The sequence below is a fragment of the Magallana gigas genome, chromosome 3 (genome assembly GCF_963853765.1).
Source record: "Magallana gigas chromosome 3, xbMagGiga1.1, whole genome shotgun sequence".
Lineage (NCBI taxonomy): Eukaryota > Metazoa > Mollusca > Bivalvia > Ostreida > Ostreidae > Magallana > Magallana gigas.
This window is the reverse complement of record NC_088855.1, coordinates 32,373,474-32,392,030: the sequence shown is the minus strand read 5'-3', so window position 1 is coordinate 32,392,030 and position 18,557 is coordinate 32,373,474. Positions and strand designations below refer to the sequence as shown.

The following is an 18,557-nucleotide window of genomic DNA, read 5'->3' as shown; positions in this document are numbered from 1 at the left end:
ATTAGTTTTTTTTTTAAATCTATAATAAAATAGACCTTTATATTAATCTATAGACCTTTTCTGTTTAGAAATGCACATAAAGCATTGCTAGATGGAGTGTACTTCATACATTATGCATTAATACGAATTCAAATGCGTTCCATTTCGTTATTCTCTACGAACCAAAACGGCAACGCCAACGTACGACATTTATTTAATATTCACACACTAAAAAGATATTTTGTATTCATTTTTAATTTTCACAGAGAGAGAGAGAGAGAGAGAGAGAGAGAGAGCTACGATATAATCTGAAGTCACTTCTATTTAGCCTTTAATCTTAAAGAAAAGGACTGTCGATTTAAAAAAAAACATCTTAATAAATTGGCACTACTACCGGTGTTGGAGAATGAGAATTCGGGTCCCCATAGTAAAACTGTTTAAGTTGTGAGCAAAAAAAACATTAACATGCATATTTCTGTTTCAAATTAACTTCTAAGTGATAAACCAACCTCCGATCAGAAATTCTACGGCTCGTCAAGAGGTACAATCAACTTAACTTGATATTTAAATTCATGGATCTTAAACGCAAATCTTTAGTCCCTTAACTAGTAGAGAGAAATAAGTTATTCTGCTGTTGTTTATCACTCAGTACAATGTACGTGTATATGTTTTATTTGTAGTGTTTTGAGAATATCTGTAAAATGTTTATAGGGTAATTTTATTTCAATATCTTCGAGGAAAATTCGGTATTGTTAAACAACGCGTCAAGAAGTGACAATGTAGCAGAAACTTCGATATAAATGCACATTTATTTTCTTTCGTGTAATAAGTTGTAAAACTGTTCTTTTATAAAAGTTGAAAAAAGTTGTAATACAGCACAACAAATAAAAATTGAGATTTAAATGAAAAATAATTTTTTCTTTCAATTGACATCTAATTTATTGGGATAATTTACGACTGAACATTAGCTTCACCTTGGTTAGGTAGGACGGATGAGTTACTGTATGTATATTTAACCTCAACTCCTTCCCCCTTACGCTCGGATAATGTGTCATTATCACTACAGCTATAACTAGTATCAAAATGAATATAGTTCTTCAGGGAGAAAGAATATGTACTAAATTACTAAACAGATCACTATGCAGAAGATCCTTGCAGTGGTAAGGCAAGGATTTCACTACAACAGTTCATAAACCTTTTTAAATAAGGCAGTATTCTCTCGATCCTTTTGAAAATGTAAAGCAAAAGACGTGTCTACTCGTACGATGAATGTTTAAATACCGTAAAACTTTCGGAAGAGAAGCGCCGAGACCGGAACTTGTACCAAAGTATTGGATACATATAAGAAATAACAATAGGGTTCTTTTAATAAAAGAGAGTTTACTTAAAACAAAATTTCGCGAAAGTTAAATAGCTCACACGCGTTGCTTGAATTATTTGATGTGTGTTACTTTTTGTTCACCGAATAAGGAAGCAGGGCGCCACTACTTTGATCTATTAATTAACTATAAGCTCCTGTCCTGAATTTTCATTGATTTTCGTTTAATTTTATTGATTAATATTTCAACATTTAATCTTTTGATCCAAACACATGTGGATGTTCCGCTTATTTGAAAGATCGCTACTTATTAGTTTCAAAAATTAAATAAGATACATTAAAAAAAATTTCATGTTTCCTTTGTAAAATGAACGTTATATGCATGTATTTTTTAAAATAAATAAAAACGCTGGGAAAAATCACTTAATTGTTACCCAAAGGCCAAATATAGATTATAATTGATTTTCATGTTTTAGCCTTGACATATTGCACTGCCGGGTGTTTTAGAAACTGTTCAACAGCCATGCAGAGTTTTGATTAGGCTACAAAAGTAAATAGTCACAGTATGACATGCTTTCTTAACATCCATTATTCATGTAAACCAGAATCGACTCGCCATGAAAAAGGATTAACAATTTATTTTTGGAAACAGTTGCTCTTGCACATTCAACAATTATTAATGGCTAAGCGTCTACCTAAGTTATGTACAGTCTTAACCCCTTATTTCTGTAAGAGAAAGCACTGTAAATTGACTAACACACCAGATTTATAGATGTGTATGACTAGAGCGCAGAAAAAGATTATCTATAAACTAGATAATGTTATAAATAAAGAAATCAGTTTTCCCTGATGCGACTCTACAAGAAAAATTCGTATTTTATCATGTTACCATTATCATTAGGTTCTGTGTTCAAACCTAAATGTCTTACAATGCCACAGGTTACCAGCTATTTCCCGAACAATTCACATCATTTGTAAAATCACTGTATGTGTAAATATCACTCTATCTCAAATGCAAGACCCAGCAACCTTGGAGTCTATCCCCAAAGTTTTCACAAAATCCGACGCTCTGTCCTCCCTGTTGATACAGAAGCGGTAGGACGCGTGGTTCCTGAGCGTCAGAGCGTCCTTAAAAGTCGGTGCTCCTACACGAGAGTCCCTGCCCCTCATTTGCCTATGACCGTTTAGAGTCAACGAGTAACCAGGGGTACTTTGAAACGAGCGCCTATCTATGTTGGGATAAAAGTCTGTCCTGCCAGTACTGTCGATGGAAGTAGAATTCTTTCCTGGTTTTTCGCAAAGTTTGCAAAGATTTTCTATTCTTTTCGAACGAAAGTCAACGACGCTGTTCTTGTTGTTAAACAACATTGGTTCCTTTTTTGCTAGTGGTAAATGCATCTTGTAATGTGCAGTGTTTCTTAAACTCAGATCTTCTCGGCGTGAACTCTCGCGAGAGCTAAGACACCTCTTCGGTACATCCAATTTGAATGTCACTGTTTTGGACCGCTCTGAGTTTAAATTCCAGTCATCGCAATTTTGGTACAGAGGATGTCCACGGTCTAAAAACGATTGTGGTTTCTGAATAGTAAGACTAGAGTAATTTAGATTTTCTATCCATTCTGTTTCGGGGTTGATCGTAGGAGTCCGCACAGCTCTACAGCTCGACGTCCTTCTTCCGGGATCACAACTGGATACTCTTCTTCCCGGAAGTAACGTGTATCCATCATTCTCCGAGTCGTCCGAAAGCAGTTGGCAATATGTTTCATATGAGGTTTTCTGAACGTCCTTTATGATTTTACCACAACTTCTTTGAAGCTCTCGAAGAACTGTTCTGGGAATTTTCGGAGTCCGACCCGACCAGGAGTCCCACTGTGTAATTTTATACGATTTTTGACTGTCGTAAAAATAACTTCCGCTGTTGTTAGCATCTTCATTACATTCTTTCATATTTTGAGACACAGAGGTCGAAGTTTGGGTGTTGCAATATTTCTCATCAGTTTGGTCATTTACATTAGTTTTCAATTCGTTTGTTGTATCACTCACACCTCGGTCTTCGGTTATAATGGGTCGGTCAAAAGAAAGTGGCCTCTGGCGTTCCAATTTTGGAGCCAATATTCGCACCATTCGCTCCGATTTGACACACCTGGGTTTCGTCTGCGCTGCAGATGGTTCTGGTGAGGTAGCCCTTACTTCTCTCTGTTCCGGTCGTCTGGTTCGAGCCCACTGGTCGTAATGATCGATATCCACTCCAATTTTGGTATCTAAATCAATCGAATCAAGATCCGATGCGTTATCAAGTATTTTTCGTTTGTCTTTCTTCAATAATTCCCCAACTGTGAGATTTGCAGGTAAGTCACATTTTAGAGACGGAGGGGATGGTGTTCGTCTTCGAATGGGTTCAAATTTTTGCAAACCTTGCCCCGAATTCCTACGCTTTCCGACGGTACTGTACATCCCTTTATAAACCGTAAGCACCAAATCAGCTTGGTGACATCTTGGGGAATTTTTTGTAATATCCCTGGAATTAAAACTCGCACTTCCAATTTTCAACGACTGTTTAGCAAAGGAATTCTCATACGCGTCCATACTCCGGTATTGGCGATTCACATGTACACGATAGGAACAGGGCGATATTGACTAACTTCTTCCGAACAATTTTCCAATTGTTGTGTTAAGTCTACATTCGACAATGGCACACATGTATACTCTAAGCACAAAAGAGAGCGGTCTAGAACTGTATGTAGATCTGAGCTAAGTTCTCTATCTTTTTCCGTCTTTCATATTGACATTCCCCCATTTTATTCTAGGCCGCCCACTGAGATGCATAAACTCCAACTAATATCGAATATTTTTTAAATGAATTATTCAATTTCGAAGGATCGACTATTCCCTGGATGTATGGTTCGAAGATTACAAAGCTTTTTTTCCCGGTGAAGCATCACATGTTTAGCTTAAAACAATTGCTGTGATCTCTGAACCTTTAGAATGTGGAGGCAAGTATATAGCGATGTTCGCCCATTATGTCCCAATGCTCTCTCTCTCTCTCTCTCTTGCTTATTGCTAAATTATAAGTTAAGAAGTTTTCTACATTTTTCTAACTAAACATTGAACAATTTAATAGGCCAAGTTTTATGCACCAAATTATTTCAAATTCTTACTTACAAGTGGGCTGCAAAAAGGCCTATTTGAATAATTTATTGATGGAAAACGTTTGTTCCAAAGGGGTATTTAAAATGCAAGTAAACAAGATGTTTGACTACATTTCATAAGACTAATTACCTGTATTATCTTGTAATTTGTTCTTTAACTTCGACGGTCCAAAAATTACAATGGATCATTTTTGTCTGTTTGATTCTTACTTTAAGGAGCATTAAGTTTCATAATGAATTTCCTTGCAGTTTTTACATATTTGTTTAAATTCAAGAAAATCAATAACATCTGTTCCAAGTATTCTAGCGTGATTTATTAAAACTTTAACAAACACATTTCATAAAATGTCGCTTTAGTACAAGAGAAATTAACGGCTTCAAAATATTAGCTCAACTTTTGAAAGGCTTGAAATTGCAAATAAATCATATCAGGTCAAAAATATAACACTTCCGATTTTCCATGCCATTGTTTAAGCTTGACCCCTAAAGTGGTTTTTTCTTTATGAAAGTTGAAATTGACGCCCGTCCGAATTATTGATCTTTTTAAACCTACGTTTCTCGTTTTGATGTTTTAAGTCTACAAAGAACAGTCAAAAGACAACAGCAGTACACTTGTACCTCGCTGGCTTAAAGTAGGCCATTGATCAGTGGAACTAGTGTGACCTTGACCACCTCCAGATGTCTAAACATTATCAGTGTGACACCCCCCCCCCCCCGCCACTGTGCATTAAGGAGGGTAAGGAATAATGCTTCTTGTATGGGTCTTTTACCTCCATTCCCAGAGAATTAAATCCACATAATTCATTTAACAGGCACATACTTTATATTGTCGATACGCAAACTGGTTTGATGAACATAAAACTTCAATGTTGACATAGAAACTGAGTTTTATTTTTTAAATTAGTTGTTTTAATTATCATCCATCCCCTTCCGTACTTTTGATCTAAAGCCTAACGTATTGTCATATGCACATGTAACGAGAATCAAAGACTGCAAAAATCAAACGGAATAGCAACGACCTGGGAATCCGTATCAAAGATAAACTTGTTTGTGATAAGAGAATATCAAAACGAAATTTAAGAAAATGTTTATTAATATGTCAGAATTTTGTAGCATGGCAATTAACAAAATATTGGTAAATAATAATAGAGAAGTGGGATAAACACGGTTACTAGGTAGCACTAACATGCCTGACAACAAAGGATAAAGAAACAGACCATAAGATTCACTAACAAGTCACGTCTACGTTTGGTTTAACCAACCACTCAATATAACACAGTCAAGCGTCCATACCACACTGAAGCGCCATCACATTCTCTCCAAAATGATCTGAAAATCCTGTCTTACTGTGCCAAAGATGACAGCAACCCATGTGTACACAACTAATCACAGAAAAATTCGTCTAAAACAGAAAAAAAATCATCTCACCAATCACACGTAATGACAGCATCACTCACACACAAAAATCTGGAGAAACAGGAACATACACTTGTCAGTATTGTTTTCTTGGAAATTGACAATTTTTCTCTTTTTCCTTTCTAAATATATATATATTCACATGTAAAACATTCTACAATTGTATGACAAACTTTTCATTCAAATTAGAGAAGTCACATTAGATTTTTGTAATGAATATTGTATTTATGTGTACATTTCTCTATAGTTCTCACATGACTGACTGTTGGCCCTGCTCCAAACGCCAAATATGTTTTCTTAATGAAAGTCCAACTGCCTTAATGAAGACAAAGTCCTACAAGAGCATTTCTCAAGAATGTCATTATACATTCCTTGAAAATGAATTTGTGACAATATTTGCTAGCTATATTTAGTTATAGGAAAGAAAAGATGTCAATTATACTTAATTTCTCTCAACATTTTTTTTTTCTTTTCAGAGGAAGTTTTAAAATTCCAATTGAGTGCACAACCAATTTAAACTAAAAGTAATATGAATTGTTTTAACTATTTTGATACAACGCTGTTTTGTTCCTTTTGTTAATCTTTTACACATGTAAAGTTTTACCTACATATTATTTTGAACATATTAAATATGCTACTTTCCTACATGTCCACTATTTGTTATTATAAGGCAGTGTTTCAATAAATAATCAACCAAATGCACTATCAAAACTACTGTACAATGTAGCAGGTAATACAAAGTTATAGCTGCTGTCTTTCTCAAAAGTTGCTTGTAAAACAGGAAAACACCTGTACAGAGCTTGTGAAGATATTACTGTGTAAAATAATAATAATACAAAAAATATATATACACAAAAACTAAAACAAATTGTTCATAACAACCAGAAACTAGAACTGTCCTAATGGGACTAATATCCCCGCTAGGCTAATTTCAAATGGGACAAATAATTGAATTGAATAATAATTAAGGTTTGGAACACATACAAAAAAAAAATTCTAGAAATGTAAAAAAAAAAAAAAAATAGTTAACAAAGAAAAATTAAAATCAAAATTGTCAGAATTTCACTGTAAATACATATCTTTAACAGTAATACATTTACAAATGTATGTATTTGATGATATATTTTTTTAATTTAATTGATTTAAAGAAAAACCAACAAAATGACAATAACCCCTCCCTTTGCAGTGAATAGAAATACCGGTAGCCAAGCAATGCTCTTCTGTTGATATAACTTTCAATATCTTTCTAATAAGAGTCTTGACAGATGCAATTAGTTGTTTCAAATTTTCCTCACTTTCTCCTATGGCACAATTGAACTCCATATCAGAAAATTGATCCCATAGGACTATGATTTTCTTTGATGAGCTTGTTAAATTTAATAAACTCCCAAAACATTACCATAATTACCATACTATGTAAAAATATGTAAAAAAGAAAATTTAATATTACAAACAATTTTAAAATTGCCAAAACACTTCAATCATATCAGTAATTTTGAATTTCATTTAAATTAATGCCCAATAGGGTCACTTCATCAAATTACTTGACAAATAAATTTAAACAACCTCTAAAAATAGTTTAACTTCTTTATTAATAATTATATTATTTATTTCCTTATAATGATAGACCTTTTGGTTTACATGAAACAGTTTTAAAATAGCCCCAAAACCATCACCCATTTTACAGATTATCAATTTCCCCTAAACACATGCTCCATCTGAACCAGGGCTCAGATAATGGCTCCCTTGGGACAAATGAATTCAGCCACACTTGTCTTTGATGTTCTCATTAGCTCCTAAGAATTTATCATTGACAAACAAAAACTTTGCATTGTCAGTTGATAGAATACTTATAAAAAATAATTTTTTTTTTTATTAATTAAGACATAAAGACAAAAAACTCCATCTGGATGTATTTATATAAATATATTTTAGAGTGTTTTCTATTAATTAATTAATAAAATCTGTAAGGATTACCTCCCTTACTTTTCAACATTAGTGTACAATATATAGAATAAGGAAAATGAAAACTGTCATAAAATCATTAATTCTTGTCTGATCTTAAAAAAAATTGCAGGTGCACATCTTCAGATGGTGTTCAACATATGTACAAATTTTCAAACTGTTCCATGCAGTAATAAAAAATTCTATAGGGGGGACAAAGTTGCGTCTACAGACAGACGGACAGACGGACAGACAGACAGACGGACAGACGGACAGGGTGAAACCAATATACCCCCCTAAACTTCGTTTGCGGGGGTATAAAAAAATTATGGCAATTTAAACAATTTTGTTCAGACGGTTCACAACTGAGTCAATCTAAAAAAAAATTGGGATAAAAAAATTCAATAAAATTATAATAGTTTGACACAGGTAACTTGCACCAATGCACTTTTACAATACTCATAACTAAACATACATCTCCAATGAACCTAGTCATCTCCCTTGAAAAATGTAGTATGGTAATATGGCATTTTTTAAACGTACATCTTGCATGGAATTTCCATTGACTGCATGGCTAATTATAGCAACATCTAAAATGCTTTCAAGCTTAACCTTCCCTATTGAGACATTTTCCTTAATACACAACAGTAAGACAATAAGGTACAAGATGTGGCCTGTATGTGTGTATTCCAATGGTGTCCACATATTGCAGTTCTAATATCTGCAAAGTCTGGTGATACATACAAACACACTCAAATTTTATTAATTGAAGACAGAAAATTTTGATTTCAAGCGAAATGATTTCTTTGTTTTTACATTTTAAGAGAACTTGATGGCCATGTCCATTTTTAGACTGTATTGATCTCATTTACAAGAAAAGTTCTATATAAAGATATAGGGAAATACCCAAAGTGCTATATTTGGTATTGTCAAATATCTCCCCCAATTATAAAATAGTTTTGTATCAAAATCAAACCTTCATAAAACATTTTACAGAGGATGCCTATCACATTAATCTTGATATTAGTCATCAATGTCTAATAGCTGTTTTTCTATGACATCACAAAAATGGGCAAATTCTCGCAATTTCGCCAAAAAAAAAAAAAAAAAAAAAAAAAAAAAAAATGAACATATTGTCATTGTTCCTTCATACTTTGCCTTTGATAGTAAATAGCACGGGACTGCTCAAGTACAATTTTTACATATCTTTTTGTTCTTATAATTATACACATCAAAGTTAAAAATGTTACTTGAGCAAGCATGCGCTCAATGTTTCCAAGTTTAAAAAACTGTCGGAAAACACCCATATATTGCTACAAAACATTAATTTATCAAAATAAGACAATCTTCAAGGCATCATTTGTACATTAAGACCACTTTTAACATACTTATTTTTTAATATGATTTCAACAATCTTCAACCTTATTTTTAAAGCTCTCTAAGGAAATTCAATATTTGGAGTGAGAAATGCATTATACCACACATAGTCCTTTGAAAGGAAAAATATATGGATTTTGTAATCGCTACACAAATCATATCTCAAAATGTTTGGTAGAACTGATGATTAATTTGTTAACTATCCGGCCTCCTTAAAGTAATCTCAAAAAACAAGTACTGAAACCAAATTAAACAACATAACAGATACAAAATGCAATTATAGTCTGTCCCAAGTTATTGCTTCCATCAAAATTTTTTAATAAAAATACACATACCTATGAAAGAAATACAATTGAAATCAATGAAAGGGAATATATCCAAGATATCTTCATTGAATAATTATTCTTTTCACTCATAAAATTTCACAGGAACAAAAACAATTTTCTTATGGAGATTTGTAATCGGAAATGTTTACATCTTTTCTCCATTCGGAATACACCGCGCAATTTTTTAACGTTATCATCCGGCTTATTAATGGCTGATGCAATGCAAAATCTCCGTAGACTTTCAATTTTCGGATGTGTATTGAAACCTGAAGTGGTAGAGGGGGCGTTTCAAAACAGATACTGTAGATTCCTTATTTTACGCGAGTACTTAATTCCGCGATTCAACGATTTACCATCAAATCGCGAGAACATAAAATCGCGAATGCCGAAATTTTATCTTACTTTCATGTCGTTTACATGTGTCCCAAAATTAAAAGCGAGATTTTAAAATTCGCGAGACAGACTTCTCGCGATTTTACGCGGATATTAATTCCTTGCGTTTAATTAGGAATTTACAGTAATCTGGACATTTTTCATATTAGTGGATGAACATAGTTTGAGCACAAAGGTATTTACTATTATTGAAATATCAAGCAAAAAAGTGGTGGAAGCAAAAACTCGGGACAGAGTATAGAAATGGTTTCCTAAGACTGAGCAAACTAACTATCCTGAACAAAATGGAAAGTAATAAATGATTACAGAAATTCAATTTGAATTTCTGTTTCAAGTTCTGAGCAAGCAATGCACAGTGACGGTTCCTGAATTCTGTTCTGCTGTGCATATATACAATATAAATCTATTTAAGCTCTAACAAGTGATTTACTTGGTCACAAAAATATAGTATATTTTCTTTTCTAAAGCTAATATACACGTTCATTCAGAACTTAATTTAAGACAGTTATTTGATGTCCTATGTCCAATCTTACATTGCTTTTTCATTCCATACAGGTAATACATTGTAGTACAAATCTGGTGGTAACCTACCACCAAAGAAATCATTGGAATTGACATCAAAGTGGTGAGACACATGGAAACAAGAAGCACAAAGTAATCCAATGTTTCATGTCAATGCTATCATTATCAATCATACAAAGCACACTGCAATAAAGAATTCTGAAACAATGCTGATCTCTCAATTCCGTGGCCAAAAACCTGCATTTTACCAAAATGTCATCAATTCAATCAGATTGTACTCCCTGCCCTCAATGGAAGGGGAAGGTCAACACATGGTGTGGCTACGAGCTCCTTTGTTTGATGTTCGTCTGACGGGGGAAGTTCCGGTTACATTACACAGGAAGCTGCGGTGCACGAGACGTCTGCTGGACACAATGGAACGGAACGGAACACACGGCTTCAGGACAACACCTCTATCCACCTCGTCACTCCGCGGTTAACCATTTCTCGGTTGACAAGTGTGACCTTAAAATGTACATTACGTACGTCAACCAAGTTGCTCATCATTTTAAAGAGAGAATGTACTTACAATAAATTTTCAAATTTGCAAAGAAAAGCCAGTATTTAGGGTGTTTTTGGCTGCGTTGTAATCACAATTGCGAAATTAAAAATAAACAATTGTTACTATAATGCTACAACTTCAACAAAGACGTCAAAAAAGAAGCTTTTTCTAACACTAAATACATGTCCAATTAACAGATCGTCTATGGATCTGACAGGTGTCCTACCTTTTCTCCATTGATTTGGTAGATGTGAACATAGGGAATGCCTTCCTCACTACGCCCCACCACCTGGGCCTGTAGCATCTGTCCCTGGGTCAGCTCCTCCAACACATTGGCAGCCTCAGAACTGAAGTACTCCTCATCTGAAACATTTAGTTCCAATTCTCAGGATATTTAAAACATCATTTTGGAAGTAATCCTGCCAAGCGTGGGTATATGTATGTTTGTGTGTACGAATGCAATTAATCAGAAATATTTTTTATTTTTCCTGACATCTAAGTCTGAACAAATTTGTTAATATCAAACTATGTTGTAACCATCACATATAATTCACGAAGTTCTGTTTCTCTAAGCATTTAAGCTCAACCATCAATTTTATGAATCTACCTTGTAAAGGTGTTATATTGGCCATATAACATTCGCAAGCTTGGAAAGGCAGTGTCATGAAATCACTCCTGTAAAAATAAAAACAGGTTAATTTTTTCTATTTATAAAAACAACCAAAAATCAGAACAAAATCATGCATGCTCAGACTTGCCCATTTCACAAAACCTTGAACTACATATCATTGTACAAATTAGTCAAAGGGAGGAAATTCTTCTAGTATCACAAAAGCAATTCTAAAAATTACTTAGAAGTCTTTCTGATGTGGAAAAATTATACTCTGCTGACCTGATTTGCCGCAGTAAACTCCCTTGAACTCGGGAGAATCCGCCGTAATCCACATATTTGATATCACACTCATCTGTCTCTTCACACACGGCAGAAATCTGAGCTCTGTACCAGCCATTCAACATAGGGGCAGCACAAATAACACCAACTACAATAAAAAATCTCTCATGTTCACTAAGTCTTGTCTACCGGGTACTGTGGTTTCATCAATATTCGTTGATACCAATTTTCGTGGATTTCATTGTTAAGTTGATCCACGAAATTAAATGTTCACTGAAATGCAATTTCTATTAAGATTTTGTATTGATTGGGTCATTGGCCTCAAATTTATGTATCCTTGAAACTGTGATTTTCACTTTATCCACGAAAATTGATACCCTTGAATATTAATAAACCTACAGTATATCATCATCAAAAAGTTCATTTATTTTTTAAATATCATTTAATTAAGATTTAATCTCAGCAAAAGATTTCTCTCTTCTAATAAATACCTATGTACTATCACATTGTTTGCCTCTAAAATTCTTTATACATCCTCACCAGCCCAGTAAAGTGAAGCATTGTGGTTTGGTTACGGGTGAGAAAGGCAACTACTGATCTGCACATGAATTGAACACACTTCACTTTCTGAGTTTGGTGAGGGGTGTTTAAGAAAAAGATCAAAGCTTGTGAAGCGAGGGATGTCAGAAATAAAAAGTAAAAAAAAATCTATTATAATCAAAAAGTTTTCCTTAAAATTTGTTAGCAATCAGGTTGGTAAGCCTAATACTATTGAATTTTTATGCAAAATAGTTTATTTTGGCATAAATGGAAATAAAGCTATACGGTCTATCAACATTCCTGTAGAGCTACAGTTCTGCAGTTAGTGTATATAGATAAACTTGAGGGTCCCACCTTCTAGAGGGCGTGGCAGCTGAGGGACGAGGCCATCCTGCATGTAACAGGCAATCATAAACTGGTTGAGGCGTTCCAGCGACGGGAAAGACGGGTGGGTGGGCTGCTGGATGAAGATGTGGCCGGCGTCCACAATGCTAGAGACCACCACGTCTATAGACACACCCTCTGGGAGGCTCAGCTAAAAACAATGCAGTGCCACTTAAGATTAACCATTTACTTACTATGGTACTTGATAAAATAAATAACGTTGATAATGACAATATAGAATAATTTATATAATGTGCAAAAATAACTGATGCATTAACTTGTAACTAGTTTCTTATTTTGGATAAATTTTTTTTTTGAAATGTAAACAAAGATATTTCATTAACACTTTAAGAAATTTATCATTCATAGTAAATATAATAAATATTATCTATATATATTTTTCACAATGAGTACAATCAAAGCAAGTATCTTTTACAATGTACTAAAATACAAAATCTCAGGAAAGCTACAGAATAGGAAAGCTAAGTGTAGATTTGTAAACAAGGATATCTAATGAGTAAGACACTCCTCTAGCTCTAGTTCATTGTAAAATCTTTGTAATGTTCCACTGCAACCAGATTATGAATAAACTTGATCTAAACATCTATGTTAGACAATGTAAACACTTGTATGTAAGTGGTTGAGCACACTGAATACAGGTTGGATACCTCGAGAACTTACCATTCCTAAAACCACAATACTGGGAATCTAAGAAGGAGGAAAAATTATCTTATACATTGCATTCTGACAGCTAACAGAGAAATAAAATTGATGTTTTATCTTTATTGCATGGCAAAAAGTTCCAAAAGAAAAATTTCAAAAGAAAAAAAATAATAGTATGACTTCAACTAAACTACAGTATATACAAAAACTATATATGGAATTGGGTTTTAAGCAGATACTGTTCCATCTTTTATGCAAGGTAAAAAATTCCAAAAAATAAAAATAAATAAATAAATATGACTTCGTCAACTAGACTACAAATACCAATAACATGGACAAGGAAAAAAAATTGGATTTTAAGCAGATACATGTACCTATATGAACATGATGAAACAGAGCAAATTTAATACCAATGGGGAACAGCTCTAAAACTTAAATTATCTATCATCTAATTGACCAATTTAAGAAAAACCTGGACATCCAAACTGTATTCTGTGTCCTGGACATTTCATTGGTGAATTTTATAAGAAAACATAGTGAAATATTTTCTCTACAATAAGAGATTACATTATTCTACCATTAGTGAACCAGCAGAAGTTACAGTGAGTTTATATTTATATTCAACAAGTTGGATAACATTAAAGTGAATGCAAGGCATTTATCATACATTGATATCTATGAGCAGAAGGAACAGGATAAGTGACTATATTAAACTAGCTTCCAGAATAATATACTATATTATAGATAGTCATTACACCACTTCTAGACATGCAATCTGTTACCCTCCCCCAACCAATTACCAGAGAGAACAAGTCAAGAATAAGGCTTCGAAAAGTTTTTGAAATGTGGAAGATTGAGATTCAAAATCTATTATATGTATTTACTAATTTTCTTCAATCAGAGAGTAATATTACTGTCCTGACTGATGTGCAAAAAAAAAAGAAAATGAGAAGAAACCACTACGTGTACCTCATTCTTACTTGTAAAAGACAGGAATGACATGCGCCGAGCCCCTGGATAAGGCATGGGAGGAGAGAGAGACAAGAGAAATGATAGTTACCTGTGAGATGCCTGGCATTACCTGCATGATATCAGGCACCAACACAGCAGACTGGGGGTTGTCCCCAGACGGAATGTTGACCGGGCTCAAGTCAACATCGGGAAACTTCCGTCCTATCTGCCGGAGTGCTGCCTCTATCTGTCTCTGTGAGCCTGGAAATATTAAAGTGTTCAACTCCATTTTATTCAAAAGATGATATCTATCTTTTAACATGAAAACACAGGATAAAAGTTGCCTAATATGCAAGTCATACCTTCCCTGATAACAGATTAATTGTAAACTACTTAACAGATAGCATTTGCATATGCTGTTATATATAACCATGAATAATCTGATTTCTTTCCAGATAATAAAACTTAAAATAAACATAAATCAAGTTTTAAAATCCCCTTTTAAAATCTTACTTGAATTCTACTCCCAAATATCAAACTTACTGCTAGGGATGGGACGATCCACCGGTGCATCGCAGTATTTATTTTGACGATATTTGGATCGATACATTTACCATTAATACAACGATACCTTACTGAACTTTTTTTAATTTTCAAAAATATCCGAGCTTCATATATCGGCTTCTTTACTCCGCGCGCTTAATATGAAAGTACAAAGATGGCGGAAAACCTCGTAAAGTTGTCAAAACTGTTAGGAGGCTAAATATGGAGTGTGGAAAACTTTTGGAGTACTTGTTTATGAAAAACTAGTATACACGAGACTAAAGTAATTTGTAAATTGTGCAACGCTCATTATGAATATAACAAAATAACTTTGGACATGCGGTAATACATCGGCAAGTTGAATAAATTTTAAACTTTTATTCATGTTTTCATTTAATTGCAATGTATCGTGATATGTATCGTATCGCATCTCATGTATCGTGATATGTACCGAATCGGCTCAGTACAGCATCGTCCCAGTCCTACTTACTGCAAAATGCATGTATTTACAAGACTAAGATTACACATCATTCTTTCTCTCTTAAAATTCGTACTTACTGGCAGAGCATAAATAACCATACCACCTTCCCCCGTCAAAATTAAAGCTATTCTAATTCTTAGAAAATAACAGTACCTTCAATGCTACAGAGTTGAAACTCTGGGGTAAAGGGGTTTGCACTAAGGGTAATGTTTGCCCCAGACTTCTCCTTGATGAAGTTGATGTTTTTCCCTTGCCTTCCAATCAGACGACCACAGATAGCAGTAGGGAAGTTACAGTGGTACACCTGGTGATTGGGGGATGTGTTTGGAGTAGAGAGCTCCGTCATACTGGGCCCCCGTCCACTGTCATTGGATGCCTAAAAATACACAACAACAACCCATCCAAATTCTATGTTCTTTTTCTTTTAACGTGTTCTGATTTTTAAAATTCTTGTCTTAATGTAACCAGCAACAAGCAAATTGAAAGTTAATCACTGATTCTCACCTCACTTGCATTGTCACATCCAGATGAATTGGAATCTGATCCATGCACCCCATTGTCCATGGCATGGTCACTCCCTCCGGAGGAGTGCGTTTTCCTGTTTACATGCCTGTCCTTATGGGGCAAAGACTTCTGATGGACATCGTGCTTGCTCTTTTGATGGTGCTCATTCTGATGATTTTCAACCTTAGTAGATGAGGCAGTTTTCCTTTCCGTATGTTTTGGACTTGACGACTTCCTGTTGTCGATCACTGTTTTGTGTTTATCAGTCTCCGTTTTATCAGCAGTATGAGAATTTTTCTCCTTCTTCTTATCCTGCATTGAATTCTTTTCCTCCCTTGAACCGTTCATAGAACTTATATTGTCTTTTGATTGCTGGGCCATATTCTCAGAGACAGATGAAGGTTGAGATCGAGATTGTAAGGGGGACTGTGCTTCCGTTGGTGTGTTGACTGATGGCACTGTTTCTAAGACACTGGACTCCTTCCTGACTACCTCCTCCACTACCTCTGCGGGAGGAGGCTGAGACTGGGTCGTATCTAACATGGTGGACTCTAGAAGAGGCTCACTCAGAGAGGTAGAGAGAGAAATGTCTTGCACTTTACACTGTTTATCCTTCTCACCAAGTATACTCTGCTCACTAATACCCGATGTCATGAAAGCATCATTCATCAAAGATGTTTTCTCTCCAAACAACATGGACTGGGATGCACTCTCAATGACTATACTCTCATTTACTGTACTAAGTTCCGATTCAGCTGGTTCCGGCAATCCATTCAGACATGGCTCCTTCTTCTGAATTTTACCCTGAGACTTCCCTCCTGAGATGTCAGCTTGACTGCATGGCGTTGGTGCACCACTGGAGACAGACTGTGACGATTTCGGTATGATTTGGTCTTCCTGATTCATCTCCTCATCCACCGAGTCTGGTCCATCAGAAAACTCCAGGTCATCTGTTCTGGTGATCTGGAAGGCTTTCCTCTTCCTATTACTTGCTGGTGAAGCAGATGCATCATTGTTGCTTTTTTCAATTTCAACATTGACCTTTGCTTTTTGCAACAAACTACCATCACCATTACCATTATTTGAATTCTGTGAGGACTCAGTGTTGTTTTGTTCAGATACAGAACTTTCTGATGTTGGAATACTCAAATTTGTCTCTTTGTTCTCTAATAGTTTAGGTTTGGGACTCTTTTTTCTTCCAAAATACCAAATGAAGCCAAACACAACAGTTACTGCAGGTAGAGCAAATGTGAGAATTCCTCTGATGTTTGGCATTCTTGAAGTTATGAACTATGTCAGTATTTGCCTACAAAAAAAAACTGCCATCATACATCACAATTGGAACTATTTCACTTGAAATGACATCACAGCATTATAGTAGTTCTAAAGCATAACATTATTGGATTCTAAATGCAATGAATACCTAAAAAATCTAAGAATATAATTATTTAATTATTTTCTAGAAAGATAATTAAAGAATTATCATTAAGTTCAGAACTCATCATGTGGAATAACATATCATATAATGGTACTTTGTTTAAAGTAAAAATGCACTCAATTTATGTGAGGATATTTACCTAATCATAAAACGCCTTTTAATCAATTATGGCAATATATACACATTACATCTTGGCATCTGTCAGTGTGTATTTTTACAGCTTTACTGCTAATTTCATTATTAGATGTTGGATTCACTCGCTCTCTACACAAATTTTGTGTAGCGAGTAACTTAAGCAAGCAGATTCAGCATCCAATTTAAATTTGATTGTATTGCCCTCGCATATTTTAAAACCTTGCACATCATTTTAGAATGTAAGAATAATGGTCTAACTGTTAAAACCCTGCACATTCCTCAAGAAAAGTCAAATCTGTGATACTGAACAAGTTATACCAGGTTTCTCTCTCAACATTTATGTTCTCTTATCCCTTTTATGCAGTGAAAGGCATGGAGGTAATTGTAGCAAATGACGCATTTAAGAAAATTTGCATCAAGTATTGTAAAAAATTAAATCACCTTGTAAATTCAGAAATAAAACCAAACCTCTTCAATAAGGGGCGGCAACTCTTTTCAGTGCCGTGACTTTCAAAAATAATACAGCAACTACATTTTCTCCAAAAACAAGAAATTAAAGAGATTTCATGATATAGATAAATAAACCAGTGCTTCTAATAAGCGTTAAGAGAACTGCATCACGTGTGATGCTGTCATATGGCGTGCTCCGTTTCAATACACTTTTGTCGCCATCGACTTTCATGGTTTGTTTTGGTTTTCAGTGGCCAAGGTCGGTTGGTTTACTTCTTCATAGAACTGCATATTCGGAGTATAAAGGGATATTTACCAAAATAATCTTCCTGTAAGAAACCAAAGGTCTCGCTCTTTCAAATCTGGCCTTTGCAACAAGGTGTCACTTCGAAGATGCGCAATAAATAACTTTTCAGTTGCACCACACGTGTTTCCTCCATTAAACATTACATCCTCAAAATCTCGCGAGATTATCCTGAACTACTTTTCATAGTGCACCTTGTATAATATTACTTCGCGCAGGACAACAAAGATAATACTGTAGTGATACGTAAGTTATTTTTATTTGTAAAATGGACGTAAAAATGCATCTCCGAACATCTAAAAGATAA

General features: G+C 34.6%; 1 protein-coding gene across 5 annotated transcripts; it reads right to left on the bottom strand.

The window, feature by feature from the left end:
• Window positions 1–7,929: 7,929 nt before the first annotated feature.
• LOC105343708 (A-kinase anchor protein 1, mitochondrial) lies at window positions 7,930–18,427 on the bottom strand. Of its 5 annotated transcripts, none has more exons than XM_034482680.2 (10): window positions 18,263–18,427; window positions 15,924–17,229; window positions 15,573–15,795; window positions 14,505–14,656; window positions 13,463–13,489; window positions 12,752–12,932; window positions 11,858–12,005; window positions 11,573–11,640; window positions 11,192–11,328; window positions 7,930–10,928 (listed from the first exon to the last, which is right to left on the bottom strand). In XM_034482680.2, exons 2-10 carry the CDS (start codon window positions 17,196–17,198, stop codon window positions 10,863–10,865), a joined length of 2,277 nt encoding a protein of 758 aa, XP_034338571.2. In that variant the 5' UTR covers window positions 17,199–17,229; window positions 18,263–18,427; the 3' UTR covers window positions 7,930–10,862. The 5 variants fall into 5 exon arrangements, with proteins under 5 accessions (XP_034338571.2, XP_011449473.3, XP_034338572.2 ...); XM_011451171.4 differs by having other exon boundaries at window positions 14,526–14,656; XM_034482681.2 differs by lacking the exon at window positions 18,263–18,427 and adding an exon at window positions 17,501–18,212.
• Window positions 18,428–18,557: the final 130 nt, after the last annotated feature.

Excerpts from the sequence above, each read along its gene's own strand:
- LOC105343708 (XM_034482680.2), bottom strand. The coding sequence starts at position 17,198 with ATGCCAAACATCAGAGGAATTCTCACATTTGCTCTACCTGCAGTAACT. Across the intron at positions 13,490-14,504 it reads TAATGCCAGGCATCTCACAG|ATTCCCAGTATTGTGGTTTT; the intron begins GTAACTATCATT and ends CCTCCTTCTTAG. Across the intron at positions 10,929-11,191 it reads ACCAAATCAATGGAGAAAAG|GTCACACTTGTCAACCGAGA; the intron begins GTAGGACACCTG and ends GTACATTTTAAG.